Genomic DNA, 20377 nt, shown 5'->3' on the forward strand with positions numbered 1-20377 from the left:
CTAGGGAAATTTTCCACTGTCAACTCATAGAAGACTTTTTTAAAAGTGGCAACTAAATCTTAAAAAAAAAAAAAATCAGTTAGGGGGCCATTTTACATACAGGCATAAACTGGCAGATAGACTAAAAGATTTTTCCAATGCTAGAACTAAACTGGTGTTGCTTATGAAAACTTATTTTTCTCTGAATACCAAAAAATTCACCACCCTTTTGTTTTTTAAAAATTTTGTTATTAGTATATCACCACCCTTTTGAATAATAGTTATTAAAACAAGAACCATCTTATGCTTTCTATTTCAATTTATCCAATCCTTTTCATTTAAGCAGGAATTTATCTCAAGGATGATAACAGAGAACAAAAGTGAAAGAAGGAAAATGTCAAATTTGACCACAAATATGGCAAGATAACACATCTTTTAATGTTCTGCTATAGTCTAAGTTGAGACAAATATAAATATTTTCTCATTAATAGCAATGTGTTCATAGAAATTGTGAACTCTAATCAACTCAGAATAATGAGAGACACTGCCCGATCTGCTTCATAGACTAGCATATAAAGTTTGAAAAAACCAATACGATATAGATTGGCATGTAAAATAAGTTTTTGGAACTATAGTCATCCCTGGTATGGGGGGACGGGTTGGTTCCAGGACCTCCAGTAGATACCGAAATCCACAGATGCTCAAGTCCCCGCTATAAAATGTCATAGTTTTTAAGTATAAGCTATGCACGTCCTCCGGTATACTTTAAATCATCTCTAGATTACTTATAATAGCTCATGCAATGCAAATACTATGTAAATAGTTGTTATACTGTATTGTTTAAGGAACAATGACAAGAAAAACCTCTGTACATGTTCAGGAGAGAAGCAATTAACAAATTTTTTTCTTCCAACCTGCAGTTGGTTGAATCTACAGATGTGGAACCCAAAGAAAAGAAAGGCTGACCGTATACTGAAGAACACTTTTAGATAAAATATTGAAAGGATAATTTCTAAAAGGAAGGATACCAGTAATTCTTCTACCAGCGAACAACATTTATTAAAGTAGTACCCATAAAATCTTTTTTTTTTTTTTTTTTTTTGTCTTTCTGGTGGCTGGCCTGTATATGGATCCAAACCTTGACTCTGGTGTTCTAGCACCTCCTCTGACCAACTGAGCTAACCGGGCAGCTTTCCTATAGGATCTTTTTTTTTTTTTTTTAATTTTATTTTGTCGATATACATTGTGGTTGATTATTGTTGCCCCTTACCAAAACCACCCTCCCTCCTCCCTCTCCTCCCTCCCCCTTAACAATGTCCTTTCTCTTTGCTTGTCATATCAACTTCAAGTAATTGTGGTTGTTATATCTTCTTCCCCCCTGCCCCTGGTTTTTTTCTGTGTGTGTGTGTGTGTGTGTGTGAATTTATATATTAATTTTTAGCTCCCACCAATAAGTGAGAACATGTGGTATTTCTCTTTCTGTGCCTCACTCGTTTCACTTAATATAATTCTCTCAAGGTCCATCCATGTTGTTGCAAATGGCAGTATTTCATTCGTTTTTATAGCTGAGTAGTATTCCATTGTGTAGATGTACCACATTTTCCGTATCCACTCATCCAATGATGGACATTTGGGCTGGTTCCAACTCTTGGCTATTATAAAGAGTGCTGCAATGAACATTGGGGAACAGATATACCTTCGACTTGATGATTTCCATTCCTCTGGGTATATTCCCAACAGTGGGATAGCTGGGTCATATGGTAGATCTATCTGAAGTTGTTTGAGGAACCTCCATACCATTTTCCATAGAGGCTGCACCATTTTGCAGTCCCACCAACAATGTATGAGAGTTCCTTTTTCTCCGCAACCTCGCCAGCATTCATCGTTCAGAATCTTTAGGGTTTTAGCCATCCTAACTGGGGTTAGATGGTATCTCAGTGTGGTTTTGATTTGCATTTCCCAGATGCTGAGAGGTGTGGAGCATTTTTTCATATGTCTGTTGGCCATTTGTATATCTTCCTTAGAGAAATGCCTACTTAGCTCTTTTGCCCATTTTTTAATTGGGTTGCTTGTTTTTTTCTTGTAAAGTTGTTTGAGTTCCTTATATATTCTGGATATTAATCCTTTGTCAGATGTATAATTTGCAAATATTTTCTCCCACTCTGTTGGTTGTCTTTTAACTCTGTTAATTGTTTCTTTTGCTGTGCAGAAGCTTTTTAGTTTGATATAATCCCATTTGTTTATTTTTCCTTTGGTTGCCCGTGCTTTTGGGGTCGTATTCATGAAGTCTGTGTCCAGTCCTATTTCCTGAAGTGTTTCTCCTATGTTTTCTTTAAGAAGTTTTATTGTTTCAGGGTATATATTTAAATCCTTAATCCATTTTGAGTTGATTTTAGTATATGGTGAGAGGTATGGGTCTAGTTTCATTCTCCTTCAAATGGATATCCAGTTATCCCAGCACCATTTGCTGAAGAAGCAGTCCCTTCCCCAGTGAATAGGCTTGGTGCCTTTGTCAAAGATCAGATGGCAGTAAGTGTTTGGGTTGATTTCTGGATTCTCTATTCTGTTCCATTGATCAGTGTGTCTGTTTTTATGCCAGTACCATACTGTTTTGGTTATTATAGCTTTGTAGTATAGCTTAAAGTCGGGTAGTGTTATGCCTCCAGCTTTATTTTCTTTTGCTCAGCATTGCTTTGCCTACACGTGGTCTTTTATTGTTCCATATAAATGTCTGGATAGTTCTTTCCATTTCTGAGAAAAATGTCATTGGAATTTTGATGGGGATTGCACTGAATTTGTATATCACTTTGGGTAGTATGGACATTTTCACTATGTTGATTCTTCCAATCCAAGAGCATGGGATATCTTTCCATTTTCTTGTATCCTCTCTAATTTCTCTCAGCAGTGGTTTGTAGTTCTCATTATAAAGATTTTTCACATCCTTGGTTAACTCAATTGTAAGTATTTTATTTTTTTGGTGGCTATTGTAAATGGGCAGGCTTTCTTGATTTCTCGTTCTGCATGTTCACTATTGGAGAAAAGAAATGCTACTGATTTTTGTGTGTTGATTTTGTATCCTGCTACTGTGCTGAAATCATTTATCAATTCCAACAGTTTTTTTGTAGAGGTTTTAGGCTGTTCGATGTATAGGATCATGTCATCTGCAAACAGGGACAGTTTGACTTCATCTTTTCCAATCTGGATGCCCTTTATTTCCTTCTCTTCTCTGATTGTTCTGGCTAGTACTTCCAACACTATGTTGAATAGGAGTGGTGAGAGTGGGCATCCTTGTCTAGTTCCTGTTCTTAAAGGAAAAGCTTTCAGCTTTTCCCCATTCAGGATGATATTGGCAGTGGGTTTGGCATATATGGCTTTAATTATGTTGAGATACTTTCCCTCTATACCTAACTTATAGAGGGTCTTTGTCATGAACGAGTGCTGAATTTTATCAAATGCTTTTTCAGCATCTATAGAGATGATCATATGGTCCTTATGTTTGACTTTATTAATATGGTGTATCACATTTATTGATTTGCGTATGTTGAACCAACCTTGCATCCCTGGGATGAATCCCACTTGATCGTGATGAATAATTTTACGTATGTGTTTCTGTATTGTTTGCTAGTATTTGAGTGAGGATTTTTGCATCTATATTCGTCAAGGATATTGGCCTGTAGTTTTCTTTTTGGTTATATCTTTACCTGGTTTTGGTATCAAGGTGATGTTTGCTTCATAGAATGAGTTTGGGAGATTTGCGTCCGTTTCAATCTTTTGGAATAGTTTGTAAAGAATTGGTTTGAATTCCTCTTTGAATGTTTGGTAAAATTCTGCTGTGAATCCATCTGGTCCTGGGCTTTTCTTTGTTGGGAGCCTTCTGATAACAGTTTCAATCTCCTTTATTGTTATTGGTCTATTCAGATTTTCTATGTCTTCATGGCTCAGTTTTGGGAGCTTGTGTGTGTCCAGAAATTTATCCATTTCCTCCAGATTTTCAAATTTGTTGGCGTATAATTGTTTATAGTAGTCTCGAATGATTCCTTATATTTCAGATGAATCAGTTGTAATATCTCCTTTTTCATTTCTAATTTTTGTTATTTGAATCTTCTCTCTTCTTTTTTTTGTTAGCCATGCTAATGGTTTGTCCATTTTGTTTATCTTTTCAAAAACCAACTTTTTGATTCATTGATCTTTTGTATTGTTTTTTGGGTTTCAATTTCATTCAGTTCTGCTCTGATCTTAATGATTTCTTTCTGTCTGGGCTGCTGGATCACGGGGCGGTACCGCAGGGTGTGTGGTCTCTGCTGAGCTTCCCATGCAGGACTTCTCCCTGTTCCATGCGCTCTGGCCCGGGCTGTTGGATCACGCAGTGGTAACCCCACAGGGTGTGTGGTTTTTGTCGAGTCTCTGCCTCACTAGCCAGACGTCTCCGCACTCTGTGCGCACTGGGCTTTGCTAGAACGTGGCTTCTGCAATCCTCGTCTATCAGCTGGGCCTTCAAGACCCTGCTCAGCACTGCCTCGCCCAGGAAGTCTACCAGGTTTCTGCTAGGTGCAGACGACCGGTCGCTCTGGGTGCCTTTGTAGCACTGTGTAGATCTTTCTCGGGACTTATTACCTTCCTCCTGGTATCACGGTTATTTGTGTACTTGTCTTATCTCCCACTCCAGAGAGTGAGATCCTCGAAGGAGGAGCCCGCAGCACACGGTTCACCTTTGAATCCCCCCGGCATGGACCAAGTCCGGTGCCTGCCCGCAGTCAGCTCTCTGGCAGGTTCAAGCAAACTCGGGAACGACCACAATATTCCTAACCAGAAATCGGTTCGGCATTTTTCCGAACTGGTGGCCGCAGAGACGGTATCTGCCTCCCGGTAAGAGGAAGTTTACCGGGGGCCAGAGCCCAAGGTGCAGTGGAGTGACAGTCGGCCCAGCCCGTACTTCCTTGCCCTCCTGACGCTGGCCGGGGACGCCCCACACCACCAGCCCCGCCAGTGAACCGCGGAGGGATTGGGAGGGGAGGCTGGCCCGCAGGCCCCGGGAAGCCCCGCACCGGGGCAAGCAAGTGGGAAGGCTCAGTGAGGAGCCGAGCCGGGCGAGGAGGATAGGCTTGGCCGAGCCGGGCTGGAGCTGCCACCACCTGAGAAAATGGAGGCAGCCCCTGGGCCGGTGAGTGGCCCGGTGGGGCAGGCGGAAGCCGGACGGGCATCCGTCCCCCGAGCAGGGCCGGGCCGGGGGTTACTCACAGGGCTGTGCCGGGTCGGGCGGCTCCCTGTCTGCCTCTGCATCGTCGCCATCCCATTCTTGGCCGCCGCCACCTCGGGCTGCTCACTTGGTCCCGCGGCACGGCTTGGGCGCTCCCAGGAATCTTCTTTTATGCCGGCCTGAAACCTAGAATCCTGAATAGGGCAGCCAGCCACCTTCAGCGTGGTCCCGGCCTCCAGGATCCAGCAGTGTCAACAGCAGCCTCGGCGCCATGTTCCCTGTTTAGAGACTCGCTTTTGTAGGTAAGAAACAGTTCTTTTCCTGCTCCATACTTCAAAGCTGTTGCCTGTAAATGAGGCAGCCTCTCCTGCCAAGGGCAAAGTGGTGGTCAGCCCCCACGACCGGCCACCAGCAGTGGTCCTCCCTTAAGAGACGGCAAGAGGAAGGTCCACAAGATTCCTGGCTGCCTAAGGCCCAGTGGCTGCCTTTTCCACCTCAGCTACTCTGCGCCAACCGCCGCAGCCACCGCCATCTTAGGATCCGAACAATAACCCTGTAGGATCTTAGGTTTTCTTTTCACCGTTACTTTCCCAGGCAGAGAGAAAGATGTTTTAAACAGTCATTACACTTACTAGGTGAAATCCTACTACTGCTTCAAGGTTCTACTCAAGTTCCTTTCCTCCATGGATTGCCACCTGACCCTTAACAGGATTCTGAAGGAACTAAATATGTACTGTTGTATGACCACTATCTTAAATTACTAACCTATGGTGTATCTATGCTGGATGTCATTTCCTTAGCTAAGCTCCTTGAAAAAAGGGATCCTGTCTAATATCTGACACAGCACCTAACACAAAGCCAAGCATTTGGTTCTCACTAAGTACTTAATGCCTGACAAGGCATCTATCTTCATACTTTTCATACAAGACCTGTAAACATCCTCAGTTCATAACCATGGCACTAACAATTACATACTCTAAAAATGATTGAAATTAACAATCTACTGGTTTAATATTGGTGTTATATGTAAAAGCTTTCATATGTCTCACCAGACTTAATCATTTCATCTCTGGTAGCAATAACATAATCAAACATTTTGAACAAAACACCTTTTTGTTAAAGTTAGGTTTCCTATTATTGTTTAAAAGTTGAAACTGCATATCAACTAATCATTAGTCTACAGATGCTTAGAAATAAAACAATACTTTGCCTCTACAATTCAAGTCTATATACTTTCTTGCAACAAAAGCCAATCTGTCTTTTTCAAAATTGTTTCTCCTGGCAAATATTTTTACTGTCTGGCCAAGTTTTGTGTTAAAAATAAAGTACAGTACTACAACATCAATCAACATTTAAAGGACTTAATGATGTATGAAAGAAAATATACAGTGATTCCTTTGAAAAAAGCAAGCCAATCAAAGTTTTGTTTATATTATCAAATCAAGAGTGGAGCTTTGAAAAAATAAAATCACATTTGTGTTTAGAGATATAAGACCAATATTAAGCATTTATGTAATATGAGAAAACAGACTGGGAGGGAGAGCTGTAAATGGCAAGAATAACTTAAAGACATAACAGAACCAACTGTTTCTTTACTACCCTTCCTGTCTGTGAACACTGGCTTCTTGCCTACCCTTCCAAACACAAGCTGTACAAGCTTAATTAAACATAGCTTTTTCTATAACTAATATCGATTCAACAAAATGGGCCCAAAGTTCCTATATGTTTACAAGGAATACTAATTGTAATTTTTAATATGAATAGGAACCTAGGCCACCTAAGCCTTACCAGATATAATAAAAAAAAATCTGAAAATATTTTACTACTAAGGGTTTAAATGGGTCCCTAAACAAATACTAAATACTGCAAGGACTCTCATAATATTTATCAACTACAATAAGTCTCAGAATTTTTTGTCATCTACTGGCAATGTCTCGGGGAGATGTCTAAAGAGGTGGCCTTAGATATTATAGAAACATGAAATACAGCATTGAGTTGTCACAGACCAACTAGTTGGTTCCAAACACTGCCTTTTCACCTCCACTAGTCAAGCGCAATTCTAAAATACTAATTCTTCAGGTAACTATTGAGCTGCCCAGTGTGTCTCCTCTGGGTTGCCCATTTGCCTTCCAGATAATTCTGTAATTGCACTGGCCTTCAATCTAACTATACTATTTTCCCAATAAATACTGCGTCTTGGTAAAGGCAATCATTTCAACATTTAGGGCACAATACAGAGGATACTACCATATCCTCAAGGGAGATGGAGACATATGGAACAAAATATAAGTCAGACTATAAATAACCATTTTCCTGACAGGAATACAGTAACATGGAAATATCATGAACTTTGATCATGGGCAGAAAGATCAGAGTTTATGTAACTTATAAAATGGAATTAATACCACCTACTGTAGAGTTGCTTATGAAAATAAGTAAAATAAGACTACATAATACAGTATATGTTATATCAAATGTTCATAATAGATATTCAATATATAATTATTTCCTTGCTGCCCATTTCCCGGCCGTCTACCAGATTTAGAGTTCTCCCAGGCTGGCCAAGTCAACTAAAAGTAGAGGACTTTCAGTTGGGCAGTTCTTTGCCTCAGAATCAAGTTTATTTTGAGTACAACTATCTCACATCTATCATCATTTTTTGTAGTCCTAAAAATCTCCCATCTACTGTCTCCTGCTGGATTTAGGCCAACTTACTTTGGCTTGTCCTTTAGTATTCATGCTTCAGTGGTCCTTGCCTACTTGCCTCTGTAGTGTCTAAGCCAATGTTTCTGTTGTATGACAGCATCTCTGCTGTACCATCTCCTGTTTTTGCCTATTTCTTATTTCTATTTTATGTTAGGTGGTATGTAATTTCCTAATTACATGCCTTGTTACTGCTGTGTTTAACCTAGATACCTAAAACTGATGCATTTCTAGGCTCCGCTATCACCTTCTGATAACCTTGAATCGTTACCTACTAAATGCAACCCTAGAATAGTTTCAACTTCCTGGTTACCCCTAAGTCAGAGATTAAATGAGGAAATACCATCTTTGTCAGCTATTAGATTCAACAAAGCACTATCAACCACCTGATTATATGAGGCTCAATTGATAATCCTAACCACAGGACTCACCTTAGGGAATTGACAGGGATTATGAGCTACCTTACAAGCCTCAAAAAATAAGGGCTAACCACTTAGCTCAGTTGGTTAGAGCACAGTGTTATAACATCAAGGTAAAGGGTTTGGATCCCCATACCAGCCAGGCACCAAGAAAGAAAAAAAACATGATGAATGGCTGTGTGTAAAGCACTATCTACAGTCCTAAAAATCTAGTTATACTCAGACATTTATTCCATAAAAAGTTAGTCTTTTACTTGAAAATATTGCCCTAATATATCAGACAGCTTTAGGGTAGCATGCATATGAATTCATCAGGGAGAAGTCAGAACCATAAAAACTCAATCAGTCAAATTAACCCCCTGGCCTGCCAAAGGGCCCAAGGCATGTAGCCTTCCCCACCCACAACCAGGCACACTGACAATGCCGCAGGGCCCACCCCGGGGTCTGAGGCATGAAGCTGGGAACCAGAACCTCCCCTCACAGCCAGGTACACTGCCAGTGCCTTGGGGCCCACTGGGGGGGCCCAAGGCATGGAGCCAGGGACCAGACCCCACCCTTGCACAACCAGGCACACCACCAGTGCCAAGGAGAATGCCAAAAACATCACCTCCATTTGGGTGGCCCACCACAGATACCACAGTAACCACAGTTGCCATGAAAATGGCAAGACATTACAACCACCATGCAGGTGGTCCACCAGCCACTGGAGTGCACTGACACAAGGATAGTCACCAACAGAGACCAAAGAAAAGAAGAGGATGTCTCTCTCCACAAAGCCCATTCCACAGCGACAAAAGAAGCATCTGCTCTACGATAATACTGGGAGAACTGAACACAACTGTCAGCATTAGACAGATCTTCTAGGCAGCAAATCAACAGAGTAACCATTACTCTTTCAGAGGGAGAGAAGAAATCTAGGGGTTGTAAGTGGTGAAAGACTGGAGGGCGAGGGGGATAGGGAGAGATTGGACAAGGGGCATAAAAAAAAAGTACAATTTGTAAAGATATATATACTAGTAATATTGATTTGATCAACATGTGTCAACACTGAACCCCCAAAATATGTATAATCAATTGTGATTCAATAAAAAAAAAAAAAACATATCAACCCGCTTGTTAGTGGTCAACAGGGTGACAACCAACACAACAGCATTGCCTCAACATCCAGGAAAACTAACTGCACAGCTAGGGCCAACGTAATGACTCTGTTTTCACCAGGATCATTCTTAAGTTGAAGCTAACCAGTCATGGGAGATAGAAATGAAAGTCACACACACATGAAGTTGGTCTCACTCAACCGTGCCAGTGCATGGTGGAAGACCACATCTGATTGGTATTGTAGGGTGGGGGAAGGAAAAGAAAAAACCTACTCTGTTTTTTAAATTCTTCAATTTGTTCTTCCTTTAGGTCTAACTGTTCTGTAAGTCTTGATGCTGAATCCAACACAGTATTTGTTTCACCCAAATGTTCCTGAGGGAAAAAAGTTATTAAAAAGCAGTATGCAAAAACAGTTTCACAAACTATAGAGCTGAGAGACATCTTAGAGTCAACCCTTTACATTTTAGCTGATGAAATTGCACCTCTGTGACCTTGGGCAAGTTTATGCAACTACTAAGTACCAAAGATAGACCCCACACTCTTTCACAATAAAATATTGCCTCTTTCAGAGGAACTAAATAAAAAGAGTGAATGCTATTAAAAGACAACATGATGACGAATAAAAAAAGTGACAATAAGAAATAAAACTTGAAAGAATGGACACAAAAAGTCAAGAAATATAGCAACAAATGCTCTTGCTCTTCTTAATTTTTGCAAGTCTAATAAAGTGATATTTCACTGTGATTTTGTTGCTTTAAATTTTATTTCCCGTTACTGAATTTGGGCATTTTTTTCATGTTTACAGGATAGTTGGGTCTGCTCTTCTGTTCAAACCTCTTTGCATACATTGCTCTTGTTTCTAATGAGCTGCTTCTTTCTTGTCAATTTGTAAGAGCACCTTGTACGGTAGATGTAAACCCTTTGTCATCTGTGCTACACAAATACCATTTACCACATATGCCATTTGTCTAATGACTCTATGATGTCTTTTGCCATGTAAATTTTTAAGTTGTAGATAGTCAAGCATGTCCTACTTTGCTTTTACAGCTTCTTGAGTTTTAGTCTTGGTTAGGATCCTCCTTGCCCCTGGACTGTACATGTAGTCTTCTAGGTTTTATTGCAAGATATTTTGGTTTTTATATTTAAATCTTTAACAGAGTGTTTCTCAATGGGAATGCTTTTGACATTCCTGGCCCACTAAATAGCGGGAGAGCCATCTAATCACTGTAACAACCAAAAATATCCCCAGGTATTCAGTACCATTCCCAGTTGAGAATCCTCATTCTAATACAACTGGAATTTATTTTTGGATATGGTGTGAGATGGGACTCAATTTAATTTTCTTTCATATGGACAGCCAGTTGTGCTAACCTCATTCATTAGACAATCTATCCTATTTCTCATTAAATAAAAATTAGTTTAGTTTAGGGTTTAGTTTTAAATTCTCAAGTATATTCTGCAGTCTATTTCTGGACTCTGCTTCTGTTCCACTAATCTAGTCAATATTGTATTGACTTATGGCTCTATTTTAGTATCTAATAGGCCAGTCCCTCCTCACTGTTGTTCTTTCTCATAATTTTCTTGGTTGTTTACGAGTATTCATCCATGTAAGTTTCAGGTCAAGTTTTGTCACCTTCAATCATCGTGACAGCTTTTTTGATGTGTCATCCTCAACAGGCTACAGTCCTCAGTTATTCAAACATAATCTAGATGTTGCTGTGAAGACATTTTGAAAATGCAATCAAAGCCCTTAATCAGCTGAATTTAAGGAAGGCACATTATACTGAATAATCTGGGTTGGCCTGATTAAACCAGTTCCAAGTCCTTAAAAGCAGGAATTAGTCTTCCCCACAAAAGAGAAAAATTCCTTCTGTGGACAGCAGCTTCCACCTGTGCCTATGGAGTTCCATCCTGCCTGTGATTTTCCTTTCTTCACTGCGTATGGACAATAGCTTTGGCCCATGCCTGTGAGTTCCAGTCCACCTTTGATGTAGTCTTCCCATCTGGACTGCCAGCCTACAAATTTCATACTTGCTTTGCCAGCCCCCACAATCGTGTAGCCAATTCTTTATAATAAATTGTGTATGTGTGTAATCATACACATCATATATACAAATTTGTCTGTATATGCATATGTCACACACACATACACATCCTACGAGTTCTGCTTCTAGGGACTGAACCCTGACCAATACACAAGGTGACTGAAACAAAAAATTCTAAATAAAAAATTTATTATTCAAAATCCACGAAACTAAATGTGAATGAAATTTAAATAAACTTCCAAATTACTTTTTTTTAACCCTGAAGCATTAATACTTACAAAATTATTAAAGCTTAAAACTACAGTAAGACTTTTTACACTAAGACTTTTTCAAAAATCAGCATTTATACTTCATTTTTCTTTCTACCATTTGTTTGGTTTCTATTTCAATAATTTAAGCTTTTATCTTTATTAGTTCTCTCTTAGCTACTTCTGATTTATTTTATTCTTTTTCTAAATGCATATCACATTTTAAATTTTAAAAAAACAAACAAAAAAACCCCCCTAGTTTCAAAAGAAGATCTGAATTTCCATCCTAGCAGTTTGACAGATTACATACTCTGGTCTCACTGGAAATAACTAAGTGTTGGATTAAATATATCTTCTTAAATGTATTAATGAACTGACAAGAAAGCAAGCATAAATGATCAATAAAAATATTAAAAGATGCTCGATCTCATTAGTATTCAGGGAAATGCAAATTTAAAAAACTAGAATATAGTACTTCTGCTATTGTTTGAATGTGTCCCCTCAAAATTCATCTGTTGGAAACTTGATACCTAATACAGTGGTGTTGGGAGGTGGGGCCTAATTGGAGATATCTGGTTCATGAGGGCACTGCCGTCATGAATGAATTAATGCCATTATTGTGGAAGCAGGTTCCATATCATGGGAGTGGATTCCTTGTAAAGATGAGTTTGGCCACCTCTTGCTCTTTCTCTTGCCTCTCTTTACCCTCCCACCATGGGATGAAGTGGCAGGAAGGCCTTTGTGAGATACTGGCCCCTCAAGCTTGGACTTCTCAGCCTCCAGAATTGTGAGCCAATAAATTCCTGTTCATTATAAATTACCCAGTTTGTGGATCAGATACAGAATAGCCACTTGAACATCATTTACTAAATGAATAGCTTTGAAGATTAGTTCCAAGACAAAGATTCTACAAAGTAATTATTTCATTAATAATAAAATTTACAAGAGAAAACTATTTTGACCTACCTGTAATGACACCACTTTTCCTTCCAGATTTTCTGCCTTTTCCTTCCACTCAGCCATAAGCTGTTTTTGCTTTTCTAGTTCAGCAGAATACATAGCTTTCTCCTCTGAAGACCAAGAAAGTTACATTAGTATTTTGCAATTGTGTGATAAAACTAGAATTTTAAACCACTTGAAATTTTAATAATTCAACAAAACTAGTTCAAATGTCTCAATGGGAAAATTATATATGCCTTAGTGATAATGTTAAGTAATGAGATCACTGTTTGCTCTGCATAAACCCTTTTCCATGTTGTTTATCCTGCAGATTCTTCTCTCCTTTCATAACTCTACTCAAGTATTTCCCCTTTGGCAATTTTTTTTCTCTCTGGACTCAGTACCATACTAGTTTGTAAACATGCCTGCTCTTGTAATTAAATTACATTACAGAAATCTAGAAACCTTATATTCAAAATTCACCATTTCAACCACATGCATAACCCTGAAGGGACACGCAGGTACAAATTTAAAGTTACTTCCTTATCCTCATATCCCCAAACCACCCCCCACCTAGCAGTTCACTCACTGTCAGTAGTTACTGAATGTATGGAAAAACAAAAGGATGGGTGAAACTAAAGCATTACCATAAATCTGAGGATGAGAGGATGTGAAAAGACATTATTTGGTTCTCAGGATAAAACGGCTCTGGTCACTGTTACTGTGTCTCCAGAAAAGTACTTCCCATTTGGACTAGAAGATACAGTCACCTCAAAGTATAGATGAATAGCTAATAACAAGTTAATAAATATATCAAAGGACAGTAATTACTAATGATTAACATTCTGAAGTGGGTTCGACCTCCAACCAATATCTTAAAACCTAATCACCTTTTCCAAGTGTGTATCTCTCTCTTTCTTTGTATTCTCCCTTTTTCACTTGATTATCCTACCACGTGTTGCCTTTATACTTCAACTGGTAATATAATAGTAAATCAAGTTTTTAATAACTACTGAATATAGTTAATGTTCTCTAGTCTTGGTTGTAAAGGAGTCTAAATAGTTGATGATGGCTACTTACCTTTTCCTCCAACAAGTGGGTAACCTTTTGAAGATTTCCTCATGTTTAATCTAAAATGGCACTCCAACAGGGGGAAATTACCAACAACTACAATTTTTCTTCACTGAAAAACTGACCATACAACTTACCTTGTTTGAAATGCTCTAGTACCATCTGCAGGTTGACTAGTGATAGAGTATACTGCTTTACTTGTTCCTGGGAGACCGAAAGCTGCAGTGCAGTTTCATCCCTTTGCTTGGAGACTACATTCAATTGCTCCTGTAATGACTCTACCTGCACACTGGCTTGATGGCTTCAAACAAAAAGAATAAAAATCAAACTTCTTCTATTACTTTAACCAGAAGAATCACCTTCCCTAAGTCTTATTGCACTAAATTCAGGGTAGATTTCAAAGTATTTAGGTACTTTAACAAGATGAAACATGTTCCACACATTTTGTTATTGTGGTAACATACACATTAAAATTTACCATTATAACCATTTTTACATGTCCTGCTGAGTGGCACTAAGTACAATCACACTGTTGTGCAACCACCACCGCCATCCATCTCCAGAACTTTTTTTCATCTTCCCAAACTGAAACTCCATACTTTTTTTTTTTTTTTTTTTTTTTTTGGCGGCTGACTGGTAGAGGGATCCGAACCCTTGATCTTGGTGTTACAAGGCTGCGCTCTAACCAGCTGAGCTAACCAGACAGCCCCGATATTCATTAAATAACAACTCCCCCTTCCTCTCACAAGCACCATTCTACTTTGTCTCTATGAATTGGACCTTTCTGACCTTTTATTGCTTGATTTCAAAGAAACTTGAATTGTTCCTCTGTTCTCCCTATTTTTATTAGCTCAATGATCCTTCCGGTAAAAGTGACTTTGAACAAATGGCTGTCCTTTTAAAGACTAAGAATTAGGCTAAACAAGAATTGTCAGCAAAAGAAAAATTTATAAATAGTCTGCAATTTTCATGTCTCCCGGTTAACCATTTATCTCAGAATTTTAAGTTGTAAGGGATCTTCAAAGTCATTTTATCCAGCTTCTAACTTAACAAAGAAGAGATTCTATGACACCCCCTTGCTTTTGACACTTGCAATCATGGTGAACCCACAATTTCCAAAGGCTAGCCAACTGATGAACTAACTGCTCTAATTATTAGTCAATTATCTTTTACTATCATCTTTCTTTCTACCTACATTAAATACAATAATACCTAGTCCTGTCCCAAAATAATAATCCAGGCATCCCAGGAGATTTCTATAGCACTTATCTAGGCTTATGTCATTGGTGTACTTCCTTAATATATAATGATTATATCCAAAATACTGCAATAATCTTTCTGGGTTTTTAATATCTAGTTAAATTTTTATTCAAGATCATCTCACTTTGAAGAGACTTTACCCAATAGCACCCTCTTGTGGAAAGAGCGGTAAATTGATAGTAAGAAGACCTTTGCTCTCAATGTCCCTGGAATTTATTCAGCTTTGCTGGTTAGCTAATCACTCAAAGGGTGATTTTAAGGATGAAATGAGTTTTGACTGCATTCAAAGTTAAGAAATACCAGGTCACACTATTGTAAAGTTAGGGTTTGGAGACTGAGTTACTCATACAACAAATATTTACTGAAAATCTCTTAAACTATGTGTAATATATGCTATGGGAATTGTACAAAATGAATGGCATCATTCCTACTCCCCAGTGACCTTACATTTCGTTGGGTAGGAGACAGTGTAATCCAGGTCAACAATTACCTGTACCCTAAAGTAAAATATATGTAATCTAGCAAAGACTCAAAGTGTTATACAAGTTCAAAGGAAAAACATCACACCAGTGTTTGTTCTGCACATGAGGAGGGGGGTGCTAAATAAAGTACCCTTCATGAAGAAAATGGAATTTGAAGAACAGGTGGATTCACAGAAAAACTGTCAGGGATAGGTCCATTCTTCAGGTAGAAGAAAGAATATGAAAAGAAAAAGTATAAGAAAAAGAAATAGGAAGATAGTAGGTCTGAGAAAACTGAGTAATACAGTCCAGCTGGACACAGATGATAGCGTGAAATAAGGCTATGGTAGTAGGTAGCATGGAACCAAATCATGGGAGTCAAAACTGGTTTTTAAAAAAAGAGGAACAAGATCACAGCTCTACTTAAGGAATGTTATTCTGGAAACTATTACAAAGTGTAAATAAAAGGGGCAGAGACTAAAAACTATTTTGATTTGAGAAAATAAGGGCCTGAAAATTGCAAGGAAGGATTACAATACATAAGGACATAATCTGAGGATGTTCTGGCATGTCTGCCTGAGTGAAACACATACTAAAATGATCACTCATTTTAATTCCCATTTTAAATGAGTTTCCCTTGAGAATCTGAAGGTACAATAACACTGCATGCAAAGGGAGGAGAAGGGGTTCACCCTCAGAAATATTGTCTCACTGGCCTATAATCTTTGTGGACAGACAGTGTCTACTATCTTCTTATATCTCCATCAGCACCATACATAGTAAAAAGATAAATAAAAAGATGCACATACCACAAATGGAAATAGAAACAGACACATCTTTTCTGGAAAATAATTTTGCAGTACAATCTCAAAAGTTTTAAAATGCCCCTTGACCCAGAAGTTCTATTTCTCAAAATTTACACTGAGGAAATAATCTGTCATCAACACAAAACATACATGTCTTGGGATATCACAACAACACTCTTAGTAAATTTGAAAAGCTGAAACACTTGAAACATCCAATAATAAATTGTTGGGTTAAAGAAATTATAGCAAATCCAAGTAATGGCTAATCATAAAATAATATTGCAGAAACATATACCTCAATGTTTACTTATACACATATTATTAAGTGATAGAAACAGGTTACAAAACCTGTATGAATACTATGATCTCCATTTTGCTTTTAAATAGATAAGTAATATATATATATATAAACAAATATAAAAGCATAAAAGGGTACAAAAAAGATTATCACTGGGGGGGGGGGTGAGACTCTGCTTTATGTTCTTTTGGTTTGAATGATTCTCCTGAAGTGGAAAATATAATGCTTTTGTAATTAAAAAAAAAAGGAAAGAAAAAACATTTTACAACATTTTATTGAGAAAAATAAAATTTTACAAAAGATAAGCAGGGACCAAGCAGGGACCTGGCCAATTAAAAGTCCTAATAAACCAAGAGCTAATTCTTCATACTGACCTAGGTCCTTCACCTTGCTACTTCCTTTACTCTAATATCTATACCTAATTCAACCTTAGACCACTTGATGAAAAATGAATCCACATAAATTAAATTAGTTCTTTGGGAGCTGAACAGAGCTAATTAAATCAGCCAGAATTACAGACTATATCCCTAAAATGATAAGAGGCAATTGCCTAGGGTGATAGTTAAGATTAAGAGTTTGAAAGCCAGATTCACAGTCTCAGACTTGAGTGCAAAACTCACACATAAATTCTGTGTGCCTGACTTTGGGCAGGTTACTATACCTCTTTACCCTGTATCTTTATCTGCAAAAAGGAGATAATGAATTTTGTGAGAATGAGCTAACATGAAAAATGCTTACTGACTCTGACACTCAAGTTTTCAGTTAAAGTTAGTGAAAAAAAATGAAAAAGTTACCTTGAATTTTCCATTGCATTAGTGGATGAAACTAGCTTTTCCTCCAATTCTGTGACTTTCTTTTTTAGTTTAGCCTCTCTGTCTTCAGCAGCCAAAGCCTCACGGGTATAAGAATCTTCTGATTCTAAAAGATGATTACACAATCTCTCTAGCTCCTGGTTTAACCATAATTCTTTGTTATGTAAATGTTGAACCTAGGTAGAGGACATTTCTTTATTTTTCTTCTACAAAATGTTCCTTTCCCCCCTACTACAAGCCACTATGTTATCAAATCTTTTTCCTATTGTTGAAATGTATTAATTGTATACTAATTGCTCATACTGCAAGATATATTTATTCTAGGAAAAAATCTCCTGAAATCATCTTGAATATTCATCTAGAAGCTTTACTTTGTACGATCTCATTCCCTGGAAAATGGAACTATACAAAAGTACTGGGTTCTTTGTGACAGACCAGTTTTTCGGTGTATCTCATTTTTTTCATACTTTATGGGAAAAAATTTTTTTCTTATATCCAAGATATGCCATGGTTTTCATTTTTGAAACCTACAATATAAAGCACCCTGGGAGATAAAAGTTCTACTATAGCATATCAGAGAAAGACTAAGAAAAATCACCTAGGAAAAAAATTCATTTTAATTGAAAACTTTCCAGTTTTCTTAATACTTATTAAAGTTAATATTTGATTCACTGTTTCTTTAAAGTGAAAGTATACCTCATTCTGTAGGGTATTGTTTTCCATTTGTTTCTCATTCAGGGGCAATGTGACTTGGTCTCTCTCCTGTTGAAATGTAACTGTCTTCTCCTGCTTTGAATTAACTGCATTTAAAAGTTGATTTAACTGTCCAGTCTTGCCTTTTAGAAAGAAATAACTTTAGCTTTAAAGAAAAATACACTTTAAAAGAGACATTTTCTTCATTAAATAATTAATTTTAAAATGTAGTTAACTATGTCAAGGTCATCAAAAACAAGGAAAGTCTGAGAAACTGTCACAGTCTATAGAAGCCTAAGGAGACATGACCTCTAAATATAATGTGCTATCCTGGATGGCCTCCTGGTACAAGAAAAGGACAATTGGTAAAAATAAGGAATTTGAATAAAGTCTAAATGTTAGTAGTAATGCCTAAATATTGGTTCATTAGCTGTGACAAATGGATTATAGTAAAGATGTGAACAATAAATAAAACTGGGTGTGAGGTATAGAACTCTCTCCACTATCTTTGCAACTTTTCTATAAATCTATTATAAAAAAAAAGTTTACTAGAAATGTTTCAAAAGGAACTCAAAAGACAAAAATCTCTTCAAATTTGCCCATACAACAAAGTGTTCATGAGCCTTCAAATCACCAATAAGATGTATGTGTGTGGGGTGTGTGTGTGTGCATGCACACAGGTGCGTATGCACACAAGGATGTCCATTCATCAGGCACCCACAACTGTTATTCAAGAAAATAAGTGTCAGCAGCTAGAAAAAGATAAAAAGGAAATCATTTCATATGTACAGTCTATTTTAAAAGAATATTTTGGCAACAACTTAGTGAAAGCAACTTTGGAATGAAATCTTGCTACACAATAATGAAAATGTATTCCGTATAAGTACAATATATTAACGAGAGCAGGAAAAAGATACCCCTTCATTGCAAAAGTAGAGTCATGAATTTCAATTGATATCTGGAATTCTAACAAACACAGAAAAGTGACAGCCAAGTCTTTTCTCTGTTTTAAATACGCATCTCAAATGAATCTACTTATAGTTTAGTATTATTTTAAGTTGTTATGAAAATTTTTCATTTCTTTAAGAATATATAACGTTTCCCTCAAGATAAATCATTGAAACCAAAACATAAAACCATCTGTTCCTTTTACTTCAACATCCCTTCCTAAATAGGATGCCCAATATTTTCCAAATAGTTTTTCAGTTAGTTTTCTTTTTCATATTACAGAGAAAGAGCAAATGCTTGAGAAATTAAATATACTTGAAGATCTAGTGATGGGAACATCCCATTCTACCCCCAAAATATGTAATCCATTATATTCAAAATGTACTATTAAAGGTACTCAAATTGTATGAGCGTACTTGAAAAATTTTGTGACAAAACAGAATTAAAAGAAAATATTAACCTTTCCATGAACTTTTGGAACACCCCTGGCATAGAATATTGGACTAAATTAATTAGTTTATATGAATTACCCTCAAGGAATACAATACTTTAGTAATACTTAGGGAAGCTTCCTAAAAGGTAGGAGAGCCCAAATAAAATCTGCACACTTTAGATATATAAATGTCAATAAAATAGAACTAAATTGTACAAGACACAAAACTGCAAAAGAAAAAAAACTTACAACAGAAGACTTCTTCTATATTTCTTCTGTTGTAGTCTTACAACCATAAGACACTGTACCTAATTTTGGTTAGTGAGTAATAGGAAGCTGTACCCTCTAAGAGTCTATTTCACACCAATTATAGACCAGTACCACTAAGGCTAAAGAGTTATCTCTGAAGGACGAGAACACCTCGACAGTGACCATGAGTGTACCTATTTAATCAGATATATGGCCAAGAAGAAGAAATGAAGTAAGTTTTCACAACTTTAATCCAAGACTCTCTAAGAGAGAACTTAACTGACAAAAGAAGTTTATCTTTTGCCTGGCAACATGTAAATGCTCAAGAAGCACTTGCTGAATATTCCACTGTTCTGCCTATCAACTCTTTTCCAAATTTCTACTACTAAAAATATAGAAATCAGAGTAGAAAGGCACTACCAAACAAGCCCTACACAGCACCTATCACAGTATGATGTAACAGGAGGTCTTCAATAATTCTTATTAAAATGAAATGCATGTAAAAATTTAATTATATGAAAAGCTATGGACACTTTCCATATAACAGTTATGACCCTCCATATGATGGTTAAATAAACAAACCAATAAGGTCAAAACATACCCAAAGTCATGTGTGACAGAGCTGGGATTACAGTATTTACTGAGTTTAAGTCTATGTGAAAACTACTACTCTTGGCTAACACCATTCAAATTCCAGGTTATGACTAATTGGTTCATA

The 20377-nt window shown here is 37.4% G+C and overlaps 2 protein-coding genes across 2 annotated transcripts in view; one reads left to right on the forward strand and one right to left on the reverse strand.

The window, feature by feature from the left end:
- Nucleotides 1-9346, forward strand: part of LOC134372796 (potassium voltage-gated channel subfamily KQT member 3-like) — a 131260-nt gene extending 121914 nt beyond the window's left edge. Inside the window, exon 3 of the mRNA XM_063090158.1 lies at nucleotides 4646-9346. Coding sequence (XP_062946228.1) covers nucleotides 4646-4652 — 7 coding nt within the window. The 3' untranslated portion in view covers nucleotides 4653-9346. The remainder of the gene's footprint in view (nucleotides 1-4645) is intronic.
- The window catches only part of LOC134372798 (thyroid receptor-interacting protein 11-like), a 41411-nt gene continuing 26396 nt past the window's right edge, over nucleotides 5363-20377 (reverse strand). The window contains 6 exon segments of the mRNA XM_063090159.1: nucleotides 5363-5454; nucleotides 9669-9768; nucleotides 12656-12759; nucleotides 13837-14000; nucleotides 17319-17512; nucleotides 18033-18172. Coding sequence (XP_062946229.1) covers nucleotides 5363-5454; nucleotides 9669-9768; nucleotides 12656-12759; nucleotides 13837-14000; nucleotides 17319-17512; nucleotides 18033-18172 — 794 coding nt within the window.

The sequence above is a fragment of the Cynocephalus volans genome, chromosome 3, assembly GCF_027409185.1.
Source record: "Cynocephalus volans isolate mCynVol1 chromosome 3, mCynVol1.pri, whole genome shotgun sequence".
Classification (NCBI taxonomy): Eukaryota; Metazoa; Chordata; class Mammalia; order Dermoptera; family Cynocephalidae; genus Cynocephalus; species Cynocephalus volans.